The sequence below is a fragment of the Theropithecus gelada genome, chromosome 11 (genome assembly GCF_003255815.1).
Source record: "Theropithecus gelada isolate Dixy chromosome 11, Tgel_1.0, whole genome shotgun sequence".
In the NCBI taxonomy this organism is placed as follows: Eukaryota; Metazoa; Chordata; class Mammalia; order Primates; family Cercopithecidae; genus Theropithecus; species Theropithecus gelada.
The window spans coordinates 66,088,174-66,114,462 of record NC_037679.1 but is presented as its reverse complement, the minus strand read 5'-3'; the positions used below and the strand labels follow the sequence as shown (position 1 = coordinate 66,114,462).

Below are 26,289 nucleotides of genomic sequence, written 5' to 3'. Positions count from 1 at the left end.
AAGATATGTAGTATAGTTTTAATCTTCTTAAATTTGTTAAGAATTGTTTTGTGACCGAACATGTGATCTATCCTAGAGAATGTTATGTTTACATTTGAGATCATTTTTGTATATTCTGCTGTTATTCGATGGAATTTTCTGTATGTCTGTTAGGTCCATTTGGTCTATAGTGTTGTTCAAGTCTGCAATTTCTTTGTTCATTTTCTGTCTGGTTGTCCATTATTCAAAGTGGGGTATCGAAGTATCTTCCTTTATTATATTGCTCATTATATTGCTCTGTACTTTTCCATTCAGTTCTGTCGATGTTTGCTTTTTTTTTTTTTTTTTTTTTCCCCGCAACCTCTGCCTCCTGGATTCAGGTGATTCTCCTGCCTCAGCCTCACCGAGTAGCTGGGATTACAGGCGTGCGCCACCACACCCAGCTAATTTTTGGGTTTTTAGTAATAACGGGTTCCACCATGTTGGCCAGAATGGTTTGGATCTCTTGACCTCATGATCCGCCCGCCTTAGCCTCCCAAAGTGCTGGGATTACAGGCTTGAGCCACCATGCCCAGCCGATCGAGGTTTGCTTTATATATTTAGGTGCTCTTTATATATTTAGGTGTGTGTATATATATATATATAAAAAATGTTGGGTACATACATATTTATAATGTATCTCCCTAGCAAATCAATCCTTTTGTCATTGTAAATTGTCCTTCTTTGTCTATTGTGACAGTTGACTTAAAGTCTATTTCGTCTCATATAAGTAATGTCACCCCTAATCTCTTTGGTCACCATTTGTATTGAAACATTTTTTCATACCTTCATTTTCAGCCTATACACGCCCTTAAATCTAAAGTGAATCTCTTGTGGATTACATATAGTTGGATCTTTTAAAAATTTAACCCTGGCCGGGCGCGGTGGCTCAAGCCTGTAATCCCAGCACTTTGGGAGGCCGAGACGGGCGGATCACGAGGTCAGGAGATCGAGACCATCCTGGCTAACCCGGTGAAACCCCGTCTCTACTAAAAAATACAAAAAACTAGCCGGGTGAGGTGGTGGGTGCCTGTAATCCCAGCTACTCGGGAGGCTGAGGCAGGAGAATGACGTAAACCCAGGAGGCAGAGCTTGCAGTGAGCTGAGATCCGGCCACTGCACTCCAGCCTGGGCGACAGAGCGAGACTCCATCTCAAAAAAAAAAAAAGAAAAATTTAACCCTATTCAGCCCTCAATATTTTTTGACTGGAGATTTTTATCCATTTAAATTTAAAGTAATTATTGATAGGGAAGGATTTACTCTTGCCATTTGCTTTCTGTTTGCCTTGTAGTTCTTCTGCCCCTTGTTTATTACCCTTTTGCTGTCTTCCTTTGTGTTTTGATGATTTTTTGTGTTGTAATGCCTTAATTCCTTTCTCGTGTGTGTGTGTCTGTGTGTGTGTGTAACTTCTATAGGTGGTTTTTTTTTTTGTGGTTACCATGGAGCTTACATAAAATAATCTTATTATAACAGCCTAGTTTAAGCTAGAAACAACTTCAGTCACAAAACACTGCACTTTGACTGTCCCTCTCACACACTTTATGTTATTGGTGTCATAGTCTATTTCTGTTGCGTATTTGTTAACATCTTTTTTAGTTGTAGTTATTTGAAGTCCTTTGGTCTTTTAACCTTTTTTTTTTTTTCTGAGACAGAGTTTCACTCTTGTTGCCCAGGCTGGAGTGCAATGGCGCAATCTCGTCTCACCGCAACCTCTGCCTCCCAGGTTCAAGTGATTCTCCTGCCTCAGCCTCCCGAGTAGCTGGGATTACAGGTGTGAGCCACCACACCTGGATAATTTAGTATTTTTAGTAGAGATTGGGTTTCTCCATGTTGGTTCTCGAGACCATGTTGGTCAGGCTGGTCTCGAACTTCCAACCTCAGGTGATCCACCTCCCTCAGCCTCTCAAAGTACTGGGATTACAAGCATAAGCCACGCCTGGCCCTGTCTTTTAATTTTTATGCTACAATTAGAAATCATTTAGCCAGCACCATTACAGTTATAGTATTCTGTATTTGTCCATATATTTACCTTTAAATACATTCTTAGGTTATTATGTTATTTCACTTCCTTTCAAGTTGAGGAACTCCTTTTCCTGTCAGACAGGTCTAGACAAACTCCCTCGGGTGATAAACTCTCTCAGCCTTTTTTTGGTCTGGAAAAGCATCTCTCCTTTATCTTTGAAGGACTTTTTTGCCACATATGGTATTCTTGGTTTGCAGAGTTTTTTGTGCAACACCCTATGTGTAGTATATTCTCATTTTCTTCTGGCTTGCAAAATGTCTGCTGATAGTCTTACGGGGGTTCTTTTATATGTGACAGGTTACTTTTCTCATGTTCCTTACAGAATTCTCTCTTTGTCTTTGACTTTTGACAATTTGGTTATAGCATGTCTCTTGGATTTTTTTCAGTTCAACTATTTAGGGTCTTTTGGACTTCTTGGAGCTGGATGTCCATTTCCTTTTCCAGATTTGGGGAGTCAGCTATTCTTTGAATAAGTTTTCTTGTCCTTCCTTTGTCTCCTCCTTCTGAAACTCCCATTATTCATATATTGGTCCACTTGATGGTGTCCCATAAGTTTCTTAAGTGTTCTTCACTCTTCTATTCTTTTATCTTTTAGTTCCTTTGACTAGGTAATTTCAAATTACTTCTCTGTGAGTTTGTTGATTGTTTCTTCTGCTTGCTGTAGTCTGCTGTTCAACCCCTCTATTGAATTTTTCAGTTTAGTTATTGTATTCTTCATCTCCAAGATTTCTGTTTGTTTTTTTTTTTTCTAATTTTCTGTCTCTGTTGAAATACTCACCTTGTTCATGAATTGTTCTCCTGAGCTCATTGAGCATTTTCATGATGGTGTTTTAAATTATCTGTCAGGTAATTTATATATCTCTATTTCATTAGGATTGGTTTTGAGAGTTTATCTTGTTTTTGTTTTTGTTTTGAGATGGAGTCTCGCTCTGTCACCCAGACTGGAGTGCAGTGGCATGATCTCGGATCACTGCAAGTTCTGCCTCCTGGGTTAAAGCGATTCTTCTGCCTCAGCCTCCCGAGTAGCTGGGACGACAGGCACCCGCCACCACACCCAACTAATTTTTGTATTTTTGTTAGAGATGGGGTTTCACCATGTTGGCCAGGATGATCTCGATCTCCTGACCTCATGAACCACCTGCCCTGGTCTCCCAAAGTGCTGGGATTACAGGTGTAAGCCACTGTGCCCAGCCTATCTTATTTCTTTATTTGAATTGTGTTTGCTTATTTCTTTATTTTCCTTGACTCTTTGTGTAGCTAGCTACGCATTAGAAAAAAGGTACTATCTCTTCTAGTTTTTGTGGATTAGCCTCATATAGAAGAAAACTTCTACCATTCAATATGACTAGAGTTCTGTGGACCTCTCATACCTTTGTGCTAATTTAAACTGTCATCTTGGTTCTTGATGGCCCCAGTATGTCTAGAGTATTATCAGGTCCTGACAGCACTCTGAGAGAGGTGAGGCAGAAGCCAATCCCTCAGGTAGCCCTTCAAAGTTGGGATGTTGGATGTGTGATCCAACTCTTTCCCTCCTCAGGGAGAAGGGGGAAGCTAAAGTTTTATATCTACTCACTCTGCTGTAGGCTGTGATGGGGGGTTGTGGCGAGTATTTGCGTGCTAGTTCAAACCACTTTTTTATTCTCAGTGGCCCCCAGGAGTCTAGAATATGCCAGATCATGTTAGCACTCTGAGATAAGTGATATAGATACTAGTCCCTTGGGCAGCACCTGGGAGGGATGGAATGTTGGATGTATCTTCCTCAAGGAAAACCTAGGAGCTGAGAGTTTCGTCTCAATCATATGGCTCTGTGCCAGGAGTGGAGATTATGATGGGAGGGTGTCTCCTGCTAATTTCAGTGTGGCTAGTTTCACATTCTCCCAATGTGCAGGAGCTTCTCAACTAGTTTGTTTGTTTCTCACAAAGGGAATTGATCTGTGTATTGCTGTTGAATCAGTATGTCTGTGGATGAGAGTCCAGGACTTCCTATTCTATCATTTCACTCACATTGTTCTTGTTTCCTTCTTTTTGACCCTCTTCCCGTTTTCCATCTGTCTTTATCCATTCTCACTTTTATATTCCATTAGTCTTTGTTTTGCTGTCCCACATGCCCTTGCTTCTCTCTGTCTTGTATCTTTGCTTCTCTATCCCATTTAGCTGTTCTTCCTTCCTCCATTTCTTTTATATGTCAGTCCATCTGTCTTTCCTTCTAAGAATACATACATCTATCCTTTGCCACTGCCTCTATAGACTTTATTTCATCTTTCCTCTTTTCTGCTCTCTCTTCAGCCTTCTCTATCATTCCTTCTCTTTATTCAAAGTGAACCTGCTGCTTTCTGTCAGCCCTTCTTTTCCTTCATCTAGTCTTAAGACTACTACATATGTGCCGATGATCCCCAGTTTTATATCTCAAATTCAGCCCTCTACCATGAACTCCAGACTTAGCATCTCATTTCCTTTGCTATATTAGCTCTTGAATTTCTATTCAGATTTCCACTCTCTTATCATTTTCACCATTACCACTTTTATCCATGTCATCATCATCTCTCTTATAAAGAAGTAGTAACCTCTAAGTGATTTTCCTGTGCCTGCCCTTTTTTTGTCTGGTACTTATTTTCTACTCAGCAGCCCAAGTGATCCTTTTAAAGTCAAATTCAGGGCCAGCTGTGGTGGCTCACACTTGTAATCCTAATGCTTTGGGAGGTCAAAGCAGAAGGATTGCTTGAGATCGGGAGTTCGAATCCAGCCTTGGCAAAATAGTGAGACCCCATAGCTACAAAAAATTAAAAAGTTAGGCAGGTGTGCTAGTATGTGCCTGTAGTCCCAGCTACTTGGGAGGCTGAGGAGGGAGGATCACTTAAGCCTAGGAATTTGAGGCTGCAGTGAGCTATGATCATGCCACTGCACTTTAGCCTGGGCAACAGAGTGAGACTCTTTCTCTAAAATAAGTAAATTAAATAATTTATAAAAAACAAATTTATATTATGTTCCAACTTCTGTTCAGAACCTTTCAATGAGTTCCCAACTCACTCAGAGTAAAAACTGAAGAGTCTACCATAATTAACATGGACACATGTGATTGACTCCCAGTAGAACCTGAACATCATTTTTCCTTTTTTTTTTTTTTTTTTTTTTTTTGAGATGGAGTTTCACTCTTGCTTCCCACACTGGAGTGCAGTGGTGTGATCTCGGCTTACTGCAACCTCCACCTCCCAAGTTCAAGCGATTCTTCTGCCTCAGCCTCTCGAATAGCTGGGATTACAGGCGTGCACCACCATGCCTGGCTAATTTTTGTATTTTCAGTAAAGACGGGATTTCAACATGTTGGCCAGGCTGGTCTCGAACTCCTGAACTCAGGTGATCCACCTGCCTTGGACCCCAAAGTGCTGGGATTACCATTTTCTTATTATTCTTTCCCCTTAACTATTTGATGTCCAAGCATATTGGCCTATTTTTTGCTCCTCAAACAGGCACGAGGTCCCATGTATCTGGGCCTTTATTCCCTCTGTGATGTTCTGTTTTCTCTGTATAGGTCATTTACCCCCTTAGGTGTCTTTCTGCTCATGTCATCTTCATTCATTAAAACTATATATATTTATTGAATGTAGTGAATAAAAGAGACAAAAACCTTACTTGCATGGAGTTTACATCTGAGTGGGGTTGGGATACAGGTCATTAACAAGTAAATAAAATATATAGTATTTTAAAGAGAAAAACATAGCAAGGAAGGGGGCTCAGGAATGCTAGGGGCCAGAAGTGGGGAGAGGTCTATTTTAGATAGAGTGGTCAGAGAGAGCCTCACTTCAGAGATGACCTTTGAGCAATTACCTAAAGAAAGAGAAGAATTGAACCTGTGGGTGTATGCGGGAAATGTATTCTGGATGGAAAGAACATCCTGTGCAAAGGTACTGAAGTAGGAGCATTTCTGGCGTGCTCACAGGATCCCAAGGAGGATGTGTGGTTGGAACAGAGTGAGTGACGGGGAGAGTAGTAAGAAAGATGGAGTCATAGTGTATTGGTTGCCCTGGTTCATTCTGTAGGACCTAGAAGGCCATTTTAAGGACTTTAAAAAAACAAAAACAAAAACACCCCACCAACTTTGAATGGGCTGGGAAGTCATTGCAGTTGGAGACTTTGTTCATAGAGATGACATGACCACTTGGCATCTGGGTGAAGACTGGACTGGATGGCAGTGAGGGCAAGTATGGAAGTAGTGAGATCAGATAGAAGACCAGTGGAATCATCTAGGTCAGAAATCATGAAGAATTGAACCTGAGTTGTAGAGGTAAAGGCAGTCAGAAGTAATCAGATGTATTTTGAATTTGGTGTGTTCAAGTATAGAAGTAATCTGGATGTATTTTGAACATAGAGCTGTTAAGATTTGCCATAGTTTTAGATGTGGACTATGAAAGAAAGAGAGGTCAAGGATGATACGGTAGTGTTTGCCAATGTCCAATTCACTTTTCTTACCTGGGCTATGCAATATTTCAATTCTCAGCTCTCTTTGCAGTCTGGCAAGGCTGTGTAACTAGTTCTGGCCAATGAATTGTGTGAGGCAGTACTTGACAAAGGCAATGTAAAGCCCCTATATGTTTCCCAGTTCTTCCCCTGCTGTGGAGGAGGCCTTGTGTTGAAATTATAGAACCACAAGGTCATAATAGCTGGGATGGTAAAGTCACCATTAGAAGATAACTAGCTGGAGCTGCAGTGAACTCAGCATGAGCAAGATGAAAACTTCTCTTTTGTCAAGCCACTAATTTGGGAGGTTGTTTGTTACTGCAGCATAACCCTGTTCTATTCTGACCAAACAGGTGAGACTTTGCCCTGATTAACCTGAAGGATGGAATTAAATGAGATTGGAAGACTGTGGGAGGAGATGGTCTGAGGCAGTCTTCAAAGGGAGGTGTTTAATAACTGGAAGGATATGAATAAATTCTTCTGTGATTACTTTACATAAAATTATACCCCCCAATATCCTTCTACTCTATTTTAGTTTTCTCCATAAACATTATCAGCACTGAAATACTGTATGGTTCAAGGAGCTTGGAATTTGGAGCCAAGCTGACTGGGTTTAAAATCAAGGCTTTGCCACTTTATTATTCATGTGTCCTTGGGAAAATTACTTAACCTTTATGTTTCAGTTTCCTCATTTGAAATGGAAGAAGTACCTGTATCAAAGGGTTATTGAGTATAAACATTTAAAGTACTTAGAGCAGTGTCTTATACACACTTTCTAAATGTTTGCAGCTGTAATCATCATTATCATCATAATTACCATCTAACATCCAAACCTCATGATAGCAGGCACTTAATTTTGTTCTCTGCTTTATTCCCAGGAACCACAACAATGTCTGACACATAATAGGCTCTTAGAAATTGTTAATAGATACATTACTGGATAGATTGCGTAAGTGACTCAATTTTTGCAGTAATGTCAGTTTGAGAAAGATCTTGACCATTGGCCAACCTTCAAACAGACCTGAATAGTTACATGTGCTATGTCATATATTAAAAAAATCTGGAATAATTTTTCAGCATTATTAATATCTTTTTGAAGGACAGAAATTTGAAATAGGGCTGTTAGACTACAGAAAAGCTTTATTCATAGATCTGGGATTTGGACACATGTTAGGCAGATGTTATTTTAGTTGTATGTAGATCCTTTAAATCCTAGAAGTATATCTTATACTTTATTTGGCCTAATCTGGTAGAGTCACAATGCAGTGGTTTCTAGAATTAGACAAGAACTAATACAATTTTTAGACTATAAATAGTTCTGTGTGATTTTTGAGATCAGAGAGGCGTAAGTTACAAGGATTATATTAGTCTAGTTGATGCCAGAAATTAAGTTATTTTAATCCTTTGAAACGCTTATTTGTGTATTTATTTTTTTCTGTATCAATAGTACTTATTTGCCTATCTATAAATAATCATGGTTTTGCTTCTTCCTTTCCCATCCTTATACCTTTTATTTCTTCTTCTTCTATTATAGGTTGAGTATCCTTTGTCCATAATGCCTGGGACCAGAAGTGTTTTGGATTTCAGATTTTTCCCCATATTTCTGTATATTGGCATTATATTTACCAGTTCAGCAACCTAACTCATTGAGCATTTCGTTTGGATGTCATGTTACCAGACATGGGCTTCTGATTCAGACCTTAAGAGAGGGTTCTTAGAACTCACTTAAGAAAGAATTTGAAACAAGTCCACAGAGTAAAACGAAAGCGAGTTTGTTAGACAAGTAGAGAAACAAAAAATGGCTACTCCCTAAACAGAGCAGCAGCCTGGGTTTCTTGGCTGAGTATACTTATGGTTATTTCTTGATTATATGCTAAACAAGAGGTGGCTTATTCATGAGTTTTCTGGAAAAGGGGTGGAGAGTTGCCAGAAGTGAAGATTTCTCTTCTTTTTAGACCATATAGGGTAACTTCTGGATGTTGTCTTGGCATTTGTAAACTGTCATGGCATTAGTGGGACTGTCTTAACATGCTAATACATTATAATTAGTGTATAATGTGTAATGAGGATGACCAGAGGTCTCCATCTTGGTTTGGTGGGTTTTGGCTAGCTTCTTTACTGCATTCTGTTTTATCAGCAGGGTCTTTGTGACCTGTATCTTGCGTTACCAGTCCTGCCGACCTCCTGTCTCACCGTATGACTAAGAATGCCTAACTTCCTGGAAGTACAGCTCAGCAGGTCTCAGCCTTATTTTACCAAGGCCCTATTTAAGATGGAATCACTCTGGTTCAAATGCCTCTGACAGTGTCAGCACTCAAAATGTGTTGGATTTTGAAGCATTTCAGATTTGGGATGCTCAACCTGCACCACATCAGTTAGGCCTACCAGATTGAGTAGAAAGCAGTGGTAGCAGGCATCTTTGTCTTCTTTCCAATCTTAAAGGAAGTGCTTTCAACATTTCACACTTACATATGATGTTTTCCCTAAGTATTTTTATGGGTACCCTTTTTCAGATTAGGGATGTTACCTGCTAGTTCTGGTTTATTGAAGCTAAAGGGAATTGAGATTTTGTTGCTACTCTTTATACATCTCGTCAATTGGTTGTATAGTTTTTCTTCTTTATTCCATGAATGAGGTGAATTACAGTAACCAATTTGTAAATATTAAATGGTTTAACTTTCTGAGGATAAGCCCAACTTGATCATGATATATAATATGTTTTGTATATTGCAGGATTTGGTTTGCTGTTATAATATGCTCATGAGTGAAATTAGTTTGTAATTTTTCTTTTATCCTATCTTTGTCTGGTTTTGGTGTCAAGGTAAATCTAACCTCATAAAATAAGTTGAATATTCCTTTTCTGTCTATCCTCTTTATGAAATTAGAATCCTTTTTAAAATTAGAGTTATCTATTCCTTGAATATTTGGTAGAATTCATCTGTAAAGTTAACTGACTCTTGTGTTTTTCTTGTAAGATTTTAAACTATGGACTCTAAAATTTATTTGGTGACTTAGAACTATTCCTTTTCTTTTATTACTCTTGAGTCCATTTTGGTAAGTTTTAAATTTCTTGAGTCAGTTTTAGCAAGGAATTTATTTCTTCTAAGTTTTCAAATTTGTTTGCATAAAATTGTTTATTTCTGTTTAATCCCTGCAGTATCTGAGATTATGTCCCCACTTTTAAAAAAATTCTTAACATTTCTTACTCTTCCCTCTCCCGTTTTTTCCTTAATTATTCTTGTCAGACATTTATATTATTGTCTCTTTGTATAATACATTTTGGCTTTGCTGTTTCTCTTATGAATTTACATTCTTTTTTCACTAATTTCTGTTCTTTATCATGTTCTTCTTTTTACTTTTTAAGGATTTATTCTACTGTTTTTCTTCATTTCAAGTCTTCAAATATTTTCTAATTTCAAAACATATGAATGATGCCAATTTAAAATTGATCCTGCTCTGTCACGCAGGCTAGAGTGCAGGGATGTGATCACGGCTCACTGTAGCTTTGACCGCTTGGGCTTGAGCCATCCTCCCACCTTTGCTTCCCAAGTAGTTGAGATTACAGGTGCATGCCATCACGCCCAACTAGTTTAGTCAGGGTTTCTCCATGTTGCCCAGGCTGGTCTAGAACTCCTGGGCTCTGGGACTACAGGCATGAGCCACCATGCCTGGCCTGAAGTCTGAGTTTTAAAGTTGAGAATACAGAGAGGATTTGTGACGTACGTGTGTGTGTGTGCGTGTGTGTGTATGTGTGCCTGTAACAGTTATCTCAGGGCACAACAAGCCTGTGACCACTTAAAACGCATTGTCAGGCTTGAGGTGTTTGGGACCACAGATGTTCCATGAATTTGCGTTGAGGTGATTCATTCTTGGAGGATTTTTTTAATAAAATTTTTTTGAATAGTTTTAGATTTGTAGAAAATACACAGAGATAATACACAGAGTTCCTGTATGCTCTATATCCTGTTTCCTGTAATACTAACATTTCCATTTCCATGGTGCTTTTATTAAAACTAAGAAACCATAGTACTGGCCAGGCGTGGTGGCTCACGCCTGTAATCCCAGCACTTTGGGAGGCCGAGGTAGGTGGATCACCTGAGGTCAGGAGTTCCAGACCAGCCTGGCCAACATAGCAAAACCCCGTCTCTACTAAAAGTACAGAATTAGCCAGGCATGGTCGCGCATGCCTGTGGTCCCAGCTACTTGGGAAGCTGAGGCAGGAGAATTGCTTGAACCTGGGAGGCGGAGGTTGCAATGAGCCAAGATCGCGCCACCGCACTTTAGCCTGGGCAACAAGAGCAAAACTCCATCTCAAAAAAAAAAAAGAAAGAAAGAAAAGAAAAAGAAACCATAGTACTAACTAAACTCCAGACTTTATTCAGATTTCCACTAAGTTTTTCTTTTCCACAGTCCCATCTAGAATACCACACTGCATCTAGTCATATGTCTCTTTTGTCTCCTCTGTAACAGTTTCTCAGGCTTTCTCTATTTGTTATGACCTCTGTGGTTTTGAGTACTGGTCAAATGTTTTTGTAGAACGGCCCTCAATTTGGGTTTCTCTTATTTTTTTTATAATTAAACTAGGGGTTTGGGGGAAAATACCACAGAGGTGAAATTGTTTTCTCATCACATCAAGTAATATCAACATGATTGACCTAGTGATGTTGACTCTGATTGTGTGGTTAAGGTAGTACTTGCCAGTATTCACTACTGTAAAGTTACTTGTTTTTCCTTTCCATTCAGGGAGAGATTTTATTTTCTTTCAACCCAAACTGGCTAGAGACAGATAAGTTTCCTTGTAGTCTTCATCTGTGACTTAAGATTTATATCTTTCAGAGCAGTCTGGGTATAATAAGCAAAAAAAAAAAAAAAAAGGATTTGTGCCTTATTTACTAAAGCTTTTGGAAGCCCGCTTTATATTGAATCTGTTATTAGCTTCCTTTGGGTGGGCCTTGGGCTTTGTCTTCTGTCCTCTTCAACCCAGATGAAGCTCAGAGTTCCCAGGGCTTTGCAGAGATCCCCAGGGCTACAACTGACTTTAGCTTCCTGTGACCTATTATGTCTTCTTGCTTTTTGGACAACCCAGTGAATTATTTTAAGAACTTTTCTTTTGTTGTTGTTGTTTCTCAGTTTGTTAGTTATTTCTATTAGGATATCTTAATCCGGTGTACTGTCAACAACAAAAGTTGATAACAGGTTTGTTTTGACATTGATTTGAATATGTTTTAAATGTTAAGGCTTGTCTTGAAGAGAATATACATCCTTAGTATAGAAAGCATAATACTTACAGTCCTTCCCCAGGTACCCCCAACCCCTAGCTCTTTTTGAGTTTCTGTGATTTAAGAATACATACTATTTTTTCTGCTTTGGTTGCCCATTTCTGCTTTATCACCTTAAGCAACACCTATTAATTCTAAACGCTACTCAAATCTTTTCTTCTTTGTGCCTTCCCCTGCCCCCTTCCCCACCCCCACACAGTTAAGTTTCTTCTGGGCTGCCATAATACATTCTTCATAATAAAATGTATCACATGGCACATAATATCAATGCTCAGATATTGTGGTAGACATCATTACTGTACACTGTTATTCAGTGTCCCTTCCTGTAAGAAAATTATGCTTTCCTACCTTTTCAAGGACTAACTTGGTCATGAGACCTGTTTTGACTGATTTGTTACCATGGTATATCCTAAATTCTTCTTAATTGATACACACGTCTGTTCCTCAGCTTGAGGACAAAAACTATATTCTAGTCACTGTTAATGTTCTTAAAGCTGTCAAATTAATTTTCCTAAAACGTCTTAGATTATTACATATTCTGTAGGAAAGTCGCATTACGTAGTACGAAGAGCACTGTGGTTTGGAGTCAGAGACATCCAGATTAAATTTTCTGCTTCATTGTTTACCTGGGTTTGGAAGTGTCCTTGGTGAGTTTCAGATTCCATCATTTTAAAAATGAGATACCTTGTAAAGTTGTTGGGAATATAATATATGTAAAATATATGTAAAGTATCCAGCACAATAGACATTCAGAGAATATTATTTCCCATTCATGTTCCTTCTTCATTGACTATTGAATCAAGCCTTTAAAATCACTTTCTTCTACTTTCATTAATTTATTTAGTCATTAGATAGATATTTATTGAACTCCTGCTGTATGTCAGGAATTGGACAGTGGGAAGTGGTGAACAAGGCCTAGTTGCAGGCTACAGTCCAGTGGCCTTTAATTCTCCTTCCTTATCTCGAGCTATTGTATTGATACTTCAGGGTCACTGCCTACCATCACCACCACATCCTTGAAATTTTTGCCTAAGCCGCTCCCCATATCAAAACAGGGAAAGAAAAATCCAGAAATGATTTCTCCCACCTGATTTTTCAGAGCACATTAGTGATATCTATTTGTATTTTATATGTTGTATTCTACCATAGCCAGTTCTGTAGTGTTTATGTATATAATATACATATTCAGGTTCCTTTTTTAGGTTTTAAGCTCTGTGAGTATTGGAACCTCATTTATCTTTGTATGACTCAAATCAGTGATTGAAATTATAGAAGTAATTAACAGTATCACTCCTTCAAAGGCATTTTAGAAATTTTATAGAGGAATTTTTGTTTGTCATAATGATTGATTTTTTTTTTTTTTTTTTTTTTTTGAGGCAAGATCTCACTCGCCCAGGCTGGAGTACAGTGTGCAATGGCATGATCACAGCCAGCTCAGTGCAGCCTCAACCTCCCAGGCTCAATTGATCCTCCTGCCTCAGCCCACCCCAAGTAGCTAGGACTACAGGCATGCGCCACCATGCGTGGCTAGTTTTTTTTGTATTTTTTGTGGAGATGAGGTCTCCCTATGTTGCTCAGGCTGGTCTCGAACTCCTGCGCTCAAGCGATCCACCCACCTTGGCCTCCCAAAAGTGCTGGGGTTACAGGCATGAGCCACTGTGTCAGGAAGGTGCTAGTGGAATTAGTAAGGAGAGGCCAAGAATGGAAAATTTCTTTCAGTACTCACAGTAATCCCTCAAAATAAATAGTTGTCTCTAGGTGCCATAGTGTGCATGCGCGTAGTTCCAGCTATTCAGGAACCGAGATGGGAGGATCACTTGATTCCAGGAATTTGAGACCAGTCCGGGCAACATAATGAGACCCTATCTCTAAAATAAATAAGTAAATAAAATAGTTTTTCTGAGTTTCACATAAATGTCAAATGTTCTTCCAGATGTTTAATGTAAGTGAAAAACTTATTCATAGTGTTCTGAACCTAGTAAGTCTTTATGTATAAACAGTAGGGTTTTTTAAACACAATTTTAACATACACTGAGTTTTCCTGGAATGCATTTATCACCTATATAAATAAAGGAAATATTGTACTTTGCTTTTTTTCTGAACTTTACTGTCTTGGTCAATATTTAAAAAATCGCATCACCAAAGACAGTATCACTCATGGTGTATGGTGTTTGAGTCACTAGTAACACAACTGTATTAGTCTGTTTTATAGCTGTTAAATTTAAAATGATTCTATATGTAGGTGTGGACATTGAGTTTTAATTCATTGTCTCCTTATATCGTGCTCATGTATTTACCTCTAGAAGTACATGTTATTTCTTTTTAAAATATAAATGACTTTTCTTTAATTTCTCCTGTATGTTTCAATTAAAGCATTATATTAATGCTTTAAAATTGTGTGTATGGGTGCAGCAGACCAACATGGCACAAGTATACATATGTAACAAACCTGCACGTTATGCACATGTACCCTACAACTTAAAGTATAATAATAATAAATAAATTTAAAAAAAATTGTGTGTATGGATATGTTATATTATCTAGGTCTTTTATTTCAGGATTTAAAAGAGGGCATTGCAAAATATTAGTTATAAAAAGTGATACAGGTCTACTGGTTTATGGCTTTTAGAGTCTGGCAAATGCAAAATTTGCTTTTAAAAGATATATTTCATCTTTATTGAACATTAAACTCTTATCTTCAGGGAAAATGTGTATCACAAATATCCAGACAATTTAAATAGAATTAAGTTAGATGAAAACACTAAAAATTTGTTACAAACCAGAAAAAAGAGCATATGTAAACTTTATTAAATTTACACAGACACAAATTGTTATATTTTTTAAATCTCTAATAAAATATAACAGACTGGTTAATGACTGAGAATCTCCATTTTTTTTCTTTGTGATAGTGTATACAGAACTTTAATTTTTTTCTACATTTAACTCTTGTTTTATGTGGATAATAAGGTTTTTCTTGTAGTTTTAGTGATTTTAGTTTATATTCTTTGCATCAGTTCTTTGGGGTCAGCAATGAGTTGTTCTTGTTTAGATACTGTAAGTGTAGTTTTTGTTGCTGAGTGTGTAAGATATATTTTACAAACTAGCATACAGAACCACATGGCTTTACTCTGGTATAATACATGTTAGTTCTTAATGCCTTGTTTTCAGCAGCAATAGGATTATGTTGTATCTTACCATTGCCTTTTTTGGACTATTTCATAGACAGAACTAGAAATTCTAGTTATATAAAGCTGTTCTAGCACAGACTGGAAAGTAGGTCATTGTGACGGAGTATACTAAACCGTCCACTGGTTGCTATAGCAATGACCTACTTTAGGAAAATATTTCTGTTGATTCATGCTGAAGTCATCTTTTGGAAGTGGTATAAGGAAGCTTACTGCATATAATTTTTAAAATAATAGCAATAGATAGTGATCTCTGGAGGAAAAAAACATCCTTAAAATGTTTAAAGTGAAGAAATATATTTTGTCACCTAGTATCTCTTCAATTTATTTTAAAGTGGTGCATTCAGTATTGTAATTAAATAATATGAGGACTGTGCTTCTATGTAGGCAGTACAGTTATATGAAGGGATGTAATGTAGTAAGTTTTACTATCATTTGGTCTACTTAAAAAGCAATCTGTTGTATGTAGTTAATAGCATTATGAACTGAGCCTTCAAATGCGTGTAGTTCAAGAAAATAATATATATGCCAAATTGAAGAAGGTATGAAAGTATGTTCCTATTAAGATGATATCATATGTATTTTCAGTGGAATATATTAAAAATAAATCATTCATTCAATATTGAGTGTCCCAGAGCACATGCATTTCTATTACATTAAGGTTGAACTTGGTGTGTTCCTTGGAACACACTGAATCTGAACTCTAACAGATCTAATCCTTTTTCCAGTTAAGGGTAGAGGATTGAGCATTAGATTTTGTATAGTTTTGAAGTAACATTATTTATTCAGCATTAAAAAGAGATCACACCCATCGCTGAGTTGATACTTTGAACCTGGGCTGTTGGAGGTATTATCAAGGAAAAATTATATGCTTAGAGATTAGTTGAGTCTTAATTGCATTGTACTTTGTTTTATAATATTCATAGTCACATTGACCTTGCTACTGGGAAAGGTTTCCTTGAAATCGTAGTTCAAAGTCACATTCAGATGAAGTTATGAGTTTAAAGTAATTCTATATACAGGTATAGGCATCCAGCTAATTCATGTTTTCTTTTGTCATGCCCAAGTATTTACACATAGAAATGCATGGGGTGTTTCTTTAAAAAAAAAAAAAAAAAAAAAAAAAAAGGAATTATTCTCAAGGGAAAATAACAACTTCTGTTTGATACATAGCTATCATGTACTAGAGACTCTACTAGGTGATTTTATGAGGCTTCTAATCCTTTCAGCAGTTATACAAGACATCCCTACTATGTCATTTAATCCTGTTTCTACTCTTTTCAACAAATTATACAAGGCATGTAATGAGATTTATTTGCCAAATATAGAAACCAAAATAGAGGTTAAGAAAACTGTAGTTAGAGGGCCTGATGGCTCATGCCTGTAATCCCAGCACTCGGGGAGGCTGAGGCAGGTGGATCACCTGAGGTCAGGAGTTCAAGACCAGCCTGGCCAACATGGTGAAACCCTATCTCTACTAAAAATACAAAAATAATTAGCCAGGTGTGGTGGCATACTGCTGTAATCCCAGCCACTTGGGAGGCTGAGGCACAAGAATTGCCTGAACCTGGGAGGTGGAGGCAGTGAGCTGAGATTGTGCCACTGCACTCCAACCTGGGCGACAGAACAAGACCCTGTCTCAGAAAGAGAGAGAGGGGGAGAGACTGACTTAATTTGAAATCCATCAGGAGGAGGTTTTATTTTATATATATAAAATATATTTTTTATTTTATATATATGTATATATTATATAGAGGTAAAATTTTTTCATCCTCTGAAGGACGTCATGCACCTCAGAGGTTCAGAAGATATAGCAGTGACTTTCAGCTGGAAGATTTAAGGTTAATGGGATATGAACTTAAAGGGATGGGAATTGGGAAAGGTACTACAAGCCAAGGAAAGGGCCAGGAGATTGAATGTGTGGTGAAAGAGAAGTTTGATTTGGTGTGAGAAAGGGGTGTGAGGTAGGAAATCATCCTAGAACCCTAGGTTAGTAGCCAAGCAAAATAATTTGTTGTGTATTGTATAAGGAATGAGTCACTGAAAACCTTTGTATAGGAAGGTGTGCCTCATGAAGATTTGGAATTGCGTATAAAATGAATTAGAACGGAGAGAGATTGTTAGTAGGCAGATCTATTTTAAGGCATTGCAGTAAATACAAGCAAGAGATAATATGAACTAGAATTATTGTAGCAAAAATAGAAGTGAAAAGGAAGGAGAACACTAAAAAGTAATAGTATATAATTGTACTTACTGTGGTCAGGCACTATTCTAAGAGCTTCACATAGTTAATTTATTTAATTCTCACGAACAATGCTATGAGACAGGTCCTATTACTGTCCCAATTTTACAGATGAGGAGACTAGATAGGACTTTTCAGGATTGATTTAAGGATAGTAATTTGTTGATAGACTTGTTAAATTATAGGATGTCTGTGCAATGGAGTACTGTGAAACTATGAAAATTGGTGCTGTAGAAGTATGTCCATTGCCTCGAAAAGATATTCACCATATATTAAACCAGAAACATATATAGCGTATCTCATTTTTCTTCTACTTTGAAGAAATGTATGCTAATTATCAATTTTTAACTTTTTTATGAAGTTAAAAAAATGTGTTTGTTTCTCTCTTTCTCACTCCTATCTCAAACCCCCACTTCCTAAGGGGGAGGTATGATTAATAGCTTGGTAAGTATTTTTCCAATTATTTTCTTGTGCACATATAAACAAAAGTAGATACATGCAATGTAAATTTTATTTTATCAAAGTAATATATGCAAGTAGTTTTAAAAGCTTTATAACAAAGAATAGCATCATAGTGTGTTCTACTTTAGCCTTCTCTTTTGCTTTTCTTCTCAGATCTTTTCTACTTAAAATACTTGATTACAAAGTACCTATATTATTTTTTAAGTTCTTCTATTTTTTAAATCTATGTAACTTTTATGTGAAATGAGAGATGTAAATTATATCTGTGGAAGAAGAACACCATACTTCAATACAGCTTTTAGTCCTTTGTTTCATGAAGTACCAAAACAAAATTCTTAGGTTTCAAAACTTTTCCCATTGCACCACATTACTTTAGTCCATATCATTCTGTGCATTTGTTTGGTTCATATAATGTTTATTAAGGCCAGGCCTGTGATGGTTCATTCCTGTAATCCCAGCCCTTCGGGAGGCTGAGGTGGGAGGACAACTTGAGGCCAGGAGTTCAAGACCAGCTTGGACAACGTGGGGAGACCCCCACCTCTACAAAAACTACAAAAATTAGCTGGGCATGGTGGCATATGTCTGTGGTCCCAGTCGCTCTAGAGGCTTAGGTGGGAGAAGTCAAGGCTGCAGTGAGCCATGATTGCACCACTGCATTCCAGCCTTAGCAACAGAGCACAATCCTGTCTCCAAAAAAAAAAAAAAAAGTTTATTAATCATACTTAATTCTTCATTTTATGAATTAATCATGTCCTTTGGGTTTATTTTCTTTTCCCATCTTACTGTCATTGAACTCTTGTACCACATAGAATCGTTTTGACCAAAAAGTTGAACATGGAGAACTCTTGCTGTTCTCAGTTCTTCCTCATTTCTGGTGGGGAAGATTTTGAAACTAATGTTGCAACAGAGATTAGAGGATTATTATTGCCTTAGATTACCCCTCCAGGACATTTAAGTTTTGTACTGTTTCAATTTAAGAAAACTTAAAATTGCTAGTTCTTTCAACTTCTTAATTTTTGATCTGTGTAAAAACTTTTTGATCTTTGTTCTGTCTAGTAACTCCTCTTGCCAAGCAAATACATAAAATTAGATGCTTCCCAATAAACGTTTGTTACCAGACATGATAAATTATTCATAGTTGGAGATAATTTTATTAAACTCCGATGCCTTTATATCACTATCCATCTAACAACAACAGTCTTCTCCCCTGAAGTGTTTGTACATTGGTAGTGGGTGGGTTAAGATGGGCATCAGGTGTTGGGGAGGTGACTACAAACCAAGGCAGAAAAGGGATGTGATAAAATATAAATGTGGGGATAGAAAGGATTGCCTCCTACTTGGAAACCCATGAGATTTCTTAAGGTGAAATGGTGGGATGTCTTTAACATCCTCATAAAAATATAGCACTGTGACTCTTCAAGCTCTGCTCCTAAAGAGGAAGATGGTGCTCCTAAAGAGGAAGATGGTGCTCCTAAAGAGGAAGAAGTGTCAGACCTGATTAGTGTACTTATGTCACTAATAACTACAGTTGTAAAAAATCAACAAGACTTATTTAGTGAAATGATGGGATCAGAATCGGTAAAGAGAACAAAATGATCTAGACCAAGCAACTTTTTAGAACAATCTGTCCAGTAGAACTTTCTGCAATGATGGAAATGTTCTGTAGCTGTACTGTTCAGTATGGTAGCCACCAGCGATACATGTGGCTGTTGAGGACCTGAAATGTGGCTAGTGTGACTAAGCAACTGATTTTTAAATTTAACTAACTTAAATTTAAATGGCTACATGTGGCTTTTGGTTACCATATTAGATAGTACACTTCTAGAATATGCATTTCCCTGCTTCTTAATCACTCCTCTTCACAAGTAAGACATAATCACTATTCTGAAAGACCATGTTGCCTGTGGAAAAGACAGATAAATACTTAACCTTAAGATCAAGAACATAAAAGAAGCAAAATAGGAAATAAGATATGTCCAGCTGAAAAGAACAGAATCTAGATGAAAATTAACATGAGTCAAATAATAAGATTGGACCTTCCATGGGTGATATCTCTTTTAAATTTGCTCTTGGGGAATGTTCCATTTCTTCACAACAGAAGATGCAAAGTAAGCAGTCTCCTGGTACTGTCCCAGAATTTTCCTAGATGTCTGTCATGTGTAAGCCTTGTTACTACTTACTTCATTGAAAAAAGCTATAATCTCCACCCCAACTCCATGAAACCTTTTCTTATTTTTAGAAGTTAATCTGGCATTTTCTACACTCAGAGAATTAATAACCACATAATTTGGCATCTACTTATTATTAGTTTTTTAATAAATTAGAAACTTGAAAATGGGCATTATGATTTCAATCTCTTAAATGATTACAATATTACAGAAAAGTACTCATATTCTTTTTTTTTTTTTTTTTTGGTCCCCTCAGATTCCTTTTTACCATGATATTCTTATTCACTTGCTTATTCATTATATAGGATGTTTCTGGTTTTTTCCCCCCAGTAGCATATATTCTAGATTTTTCAAGTTTTCCTTTCTATATGAAAAGCCATTTTCGTGTAGAAAGTATTTCATCAAGTTTAAATAATGAAACCAATTTCTTTAATTGCTTTGATACTTCTTTATATATTTTTATGTTCACAAATTAAATTTTTGCTAAGTCACTTTAATGAAAATTAGTGATTTTATTCAGTATTTCATTAAAATACTAGGTAATTTGTGCTGTAATTAAAAAATACATATTAGTATGGTTTTTGGAAAAAGTAATTTATATATCAATAAGAGGTAATAAGATGATAGGTTGGCATTTCAACTTTTAGAATAACATGATTTTGTAATAATTTATGTCTTCTAAATATGTATTTTTAATAATTTAAATAATATTTTCTTCTCTCTAGATTTTTGCTTCAGTGTCTTGAGGATCTTGATGCCAATCTACGAAAATTAAACTCCCGTCTGTTTGTGATTCGTGGACAACCAGCAGATGTGTTTCCCAGGCTTTTCAAGGTAATTTGAAAAATATTTGCAGAAAACAGTCTTTTCTCAGAGAATGTTACATATTTGGTAAATAAGGTTTTTTGGCTAATTTAAGGTGTAGAGAATATAAGTATTTTCAGGTAAAATTTTTGTGGGTTTTTTTTTCTTTATTTAATGAAAAAGCTACACGTGGTAAAAATCAGACAGTGGGAAAATAGTTTACAATGAAAAGTTCAATCTTTCTTCTACCTTAAACTGCTAGTTCCCCTCCCAGAAGCAACAACTACTACCAGTTTCTTATGTATCCAATTCCAGTTTATTGTGTATCCAATTAGAAATATTTTTTGCATAAAAAGGAATTTTTGTGTGTGTGTGCATATTACACACACACACACACACACACATCCATGTGTTTGTGTCTGTGTTACTATCCCCTTTGTTAAAAGTTGAAATGACACACTATACACGCCATTCTCTGCCATGCTTTATTCACATAACCATATAGAAGTTGTTCCATATCATTTCCTCAGTCTTTCAGATGACTTCATAGTATTCTATTTTGTAGATGGCTATAATTTTTTAAACTAGCTTTCTACTGAACGTTTAATTATTTTCTCTGTAGGCCTTTTGTTAATACAAATGCCAGTGAACATACTTGTCCACATTTATGAATCTTTGCTCACATGGGCCAGTACATTTGTGAGATAATTCTTAGAAGACTTTCTGGGTCAAAGAGTTGTAACAATGGACATTTTACCAATAATACAGAACGTGTAGTGCCTTTTTTTTTTCTTTTTTTGAGATGGAGTCTCGCTCTTATCGCCCAGGCTAGAGTGCAGTGGTGCGATCTCGGCTCACAGCAACGTCTGCCTCCTGGGTTCAAGTGATTCTTCTGCCTCAGCCTCCTGAGTAGCTGGGATTGCCGGCGCATGCCACCATGCCTGGCTAATTTTGTACTTTTAGTAGAGACAGGGTTTCACCATGTTGATCAGGCTGGTCTCAAACTCCTGACCTCAGGTGATCCACCTGCCTCGAACTCCCAAAGTGCTGGGGTAACAGGTGTGAGTCACCGCGCCTGGCACTGTAGTGCTTTTTAAAAAACTTAGTAGGAGCTTAAAAATCTTTAAAAATGTTTAAAATACCTAGTCTTATTTCTTCCCATTTTTCGAAATGAAAAAAATTAGGCCTAGAGAGTAAATGAGTTGCCCAAAATCATACAACTAGCTCATGGAAATGCCCAGACCAGAAACTGAGTTTCCTCATTGCCTTTTTTATATTCATCTCTTCCTGTTTATTACTGCATTAGTCCATTCTCACATTGCTGCAAAGAAATATCTGAGACTGGGTAATTTATAAAGAAAAGAGATTTAATTGGCTCACGATTCTGCAGGCTGTACAGGAAGCATAGTGGCTTCTGGGAAGGCCTCAGGAAACTTACAGTCATGGTGGAAGGTGAAGGGGAAGTGAGAACTTCACATGGCCAGAGCAGGAGGAAGAGAGAAGAAGTGGGGAGGTGCCACACTTAAAAAAAAAAAAAAAACAGATCTTGCAAGCACTCACTCACAATCAGAGCACCAAGGGGGGAAATCTGCCCCCATGATCCAATCACCTCCCACCAGGCCCCACTTCCAACACTGGGGATTATAATTCAACTTGAGATTTGGGTGAGAACATAGATTCCAAACCATATCAACTATTAGACTTTATAAATGTGTATCTGCTTTTTCTTGAAGCATTTGATTCATCAGATTTTGAAATAGCAGTGTTTCTATTTGTATTTCTTAATGTAGAAGGGAACAGCTCCTTTCTGTGAATGAGAAGATCAATCCCCAGTGCTGGGAATCAAATTAACATTACTTAGCCCCCCACTTTTTTTTTTTTTTTTTTGCTTGTATGAAAGACACATTTAATGTTAGTGAAAATTTACATTCATTAAAGAGTGTTCACAACTGTAATACATCAACTTAGAATTTAACCTAGGTATTTGGGAGAGTTCTAACAAGAAAGCATATCAGAAGCAATGATAATAATTTATCAGCAACTCATGAGTGTAAGAGTGTGTGTGGATAATTGTTTCAACCCTATCTCTAAATCTGTTTGGTATAAATAAAATGAATCCTAAGTGGAGTTGCCTTTTTTTGTTTGGGGCCAGGGAGACAGAGTTTCGCTCTGTTGCCCCGCTTATAGTGCAGTGGTGCCATCGTAGCTCATTGCAGCCTCAAACTCCTGGGCTCAAGTGATCCTAGGACTACAGAATTGAATAGCTAAGACTGCAGTTGTATACCACCATACTCGGCTAATTTTTTTTTTTTTTGGTAGTCTTGCTGTGTTGCCCAGGCTAGTCTCAATCTTCCAGCCTCAGACAATCTTCCTCCCTCAACCTCCTAAAGCATTGGGATTACAGGCATGAGCCATAGCACCTAACCCTAGTTACTTTAAAATAATAAAATTCTTATTTACTTGTTTTGAACCAACGTTTTTCAAACCAGCGAGTGTTCTTTGTTTTGAGATTTCTTCTGCCTAAAATAGCACATTATTGGGCCAAACTATCTTCTGTATTTAAATGATGTCCTATCTTATCAATTTGGCAGAGGGTTTCCACATGGGCCATAATATACAAATACATGAACACATACATATACATATAGTACTTATTATTTTATTCTGATTTTTTCTTTAGCTGCATATAGTAGTCTGTATAAAATGCCATTTATGAAAACTTCCTTTTAGATTTATTTACCATATCTAGAGCCATAGAGGGAATTAATTCCTTTTTTATTGAATTAATGTTTTGATTTTTACTTTTTGCTTATAGGTTCAACATGCATGTGTCTTTTTTTTAGGAAAAAAAGGCTGAAAGGATATACAATTAAAAGCATATCGTCCCCCACCTTCACCCTAACCATCAGAACCACAGTTTCTCTGAGGGAGAAGATTCTTCTGTCATTAACTAGCTGAGTCACTTAATTAGTGTCTCAGGTCTTAATATGGTTCTAGTACAGCAAGTAGTGGGATTTTTAATAGGTAATTAATCTGGTTTTCCACATTGGAGGTAAGACTAGTTTAGACCTGGTAACAGTGCCCTTAGTTAATTGGGATAGTTGTGGCAGTGGCTCCAGTACTGATATCTCCCCTAGTATGTATCTTTCTTCTGTGTCATTCACTCAATTTATTCTGTTTATAAGGAGTAGATTCAGGAATGGGTCAGAACATTTTTATACACACATAAGTAAACACATATATATCTAATAAACTATCATCATTTTTTCTGGCGTTTTTTTACTTAGTTTTTTTTCTAAGTTAAACTTTGACTTAATATAGGCTAACAAGGTGACTTTGTTTTTTATTTTTTTTGAGAGAGAGTCTCGCTCTGTTGCCCGGGCTGGAGTGCAGTAGTGCTGTCTTGGCTCACTGCAACCTTTGCCTTCCAGGCTCAAGCCATTCTTGTGTCTCAGCCACCCAAGTAGCTAAGATTATAGACATGCACCACCATACCTTGCTAATTTTTGTATTCTTAGCAGAGAAAGGGTTTCACCAGTTGACCAGGCTGGTCTTAAACTCCTGGCTTCAGGATCCAGGAGTCTCCACCCGCCTTGGCCTCCCAAAGTGCTGGGATTACGGGCATGAGCCACTGTGCCCGGCCTCATTATATCTAAGAAACAGAGACACATGGCTAAAGTCTATAGATGGCCACACTGAAGCATTATAAAATGTTTTGTTCAAAATCACAGAATAAAAGAACATATAAAGCCACCATTTTTCAACAGTAAAATTTATATTATGCTTTTTTAAGTTACTTTGGATCTTGCTTTATTAATTCATGACACATACTTGATAGAATGTATTCAACAGATACTGATTGAGTGCCTGCTATATACAAGGCTGTGTCCGAGGTGCTGGAGATACAGTAGTGAAACAAACAAAAAATTTCTATCTTCATGGTGCTTACACTGTAGTGGAAGGAGACAGATAGTAAACAAATAAGTAAATGTACAATGTCAGGTGGTGATGCGTGCTACAGACAAGAGTGAAATGTGGGATAGTAAATGTCAAGGTGAGGGAAAGTTAGTTACTTTATGTAGAATCATAGAAGGCCTCACTGATAAGGTGACATTTGAGCAAACATGAAAGGAGTGAGCCATGCATCTGGGGTGTGGTATATCATATCCACAATATTTTGCAGCTCTTTCCTTCAAAAGGTAGCATTTATTTCCCTACCCCCTTTAACCTGACTTGCCCTTATAACTTGTTTTAACCAAGTGTCAAAGAAGACATTGTGAATTCTAAATCCTAGGCCTTAAGCGACCTTTCAACTTCTACTTTTCCCCTCTTAGGATGCTCCATCTATCATGTAAGAAAGCCTGGGGTAGAATATCTAACTTTGGGAGGCCACATACAGAGATTGGACCAAACAACAACCAACATCAAAGTCTGAGATGTGTGTTTGACTATCTTAGGCACTCCAGCCCCAGCCAGGCTGCCAGTGAATTACAGCCTCATGAGCAGATCCAAGTGAAACCAATAAAAGAACTATCCAGTTACCTGACAGAATTTTGAGAATTAATAATTCCACTAAGCTAACTGAAACATGGGGAAGGAGCATGGAAGGCAGAGGAAACAGCAGTTAGCAAAGGCCTTGAAGTAGACATGTGCATGATTTGTTTAGGGAACAACAAGAAGGCCAGTGTCTAGGGCACAGTGAGTGAAAAGAAGAAATGGCGTCAGAGAGGTGGCTGGAAGCCAGATCATAGGGCTCTATAATCATGTTAGGAACTTCAGCCTTTACTCGGACTGAAGTGGATGCCATTGGAGAGTTTTGAGTAGAAGAGTGACATGATTTAACTCATGATTTAAAAGAATTTCTCTGACTGTTTGTGGAGAATACACAGGGGGTTGGAAGTATTGTAGAGGAAGAAGCAGAAAGATCAGTTAGGAAGCCATGGCAGTTACTTAGGAATAAGATGATGATGACCAGGACCAGGGTAGCTATAGAGGTGTTGAGAAGTGGTAGGGTTTTGGATATATTTTTTAAATAGAGGCTATAAGGTTTGCCTGTATGTGATATATGAGAGTCAAGGATGACTCTAAGTTTTTAGCCTGGACACATGGTAGGATGGATTCCCATTTAATGGAGTAACAAAGACTATGGAGGAACAAGTTTAAGGGAAAAATAAGGAGTTCATTTTATAAATTTTTAATTTGGGATGCCTTTTAGGCATCTTAGTGTACATGTTGAGAAGGCATTCAAGTCTAGTGCTCAGGGAGAAGTCTGGACTAAATTTAGGACTCTTCAGTATATAAATAGTAGTTTAGACCCCAAGACTAGAGTTATGAAACAGAAGGAAAGGATGATGGATGGATGGATGGAAATTTTTAGAGTTTTACTTCTTTGTATTTGGATTATTTTCTGAGGTAGCTTAACATTTTTATGTAATTATACTGTTTAATTTACTGTCAATTTAAAAATAAATGCCTTCTCCTAGGACATATGTGCTTTACAACTTTTAGTTTTACTATCAAATTTTACATTTCTTAATTATTTTCACAGTATATTAATTATGACTTCAGAACTTTTTTTTTAATTGTTTGGGAGTTCTATTTCTTTTGTTTTGTTTTTGTTTTTGTTTTTTGAAACCAAGTGTCACTTTGTCA

General features: G+C 37.1%; 1 protein-coding gene across 1 annotated transcript in view; it reads left to right on the top strand.

Moving 5' to 3' along the window:
- The window catches only part of CRY1 (cryptochrome circadian regulator 1), a 103,314-nt gene that overhangs the window by 52,442 nt on the left and 24,583 nt on the right, over positions 1-26,289 (top strand). Inside the window, exon 2 of the mRNA XM_025403485.1 lies at positions 20,559-20,667. Within this exon, the coding sequence (XP_025259270.1) occupies positions 20,559-20,667 (109 nt within the window). The remainder of the gene's footprint in view (positions 1-20,558; positions 20,668-26,289) is intronic.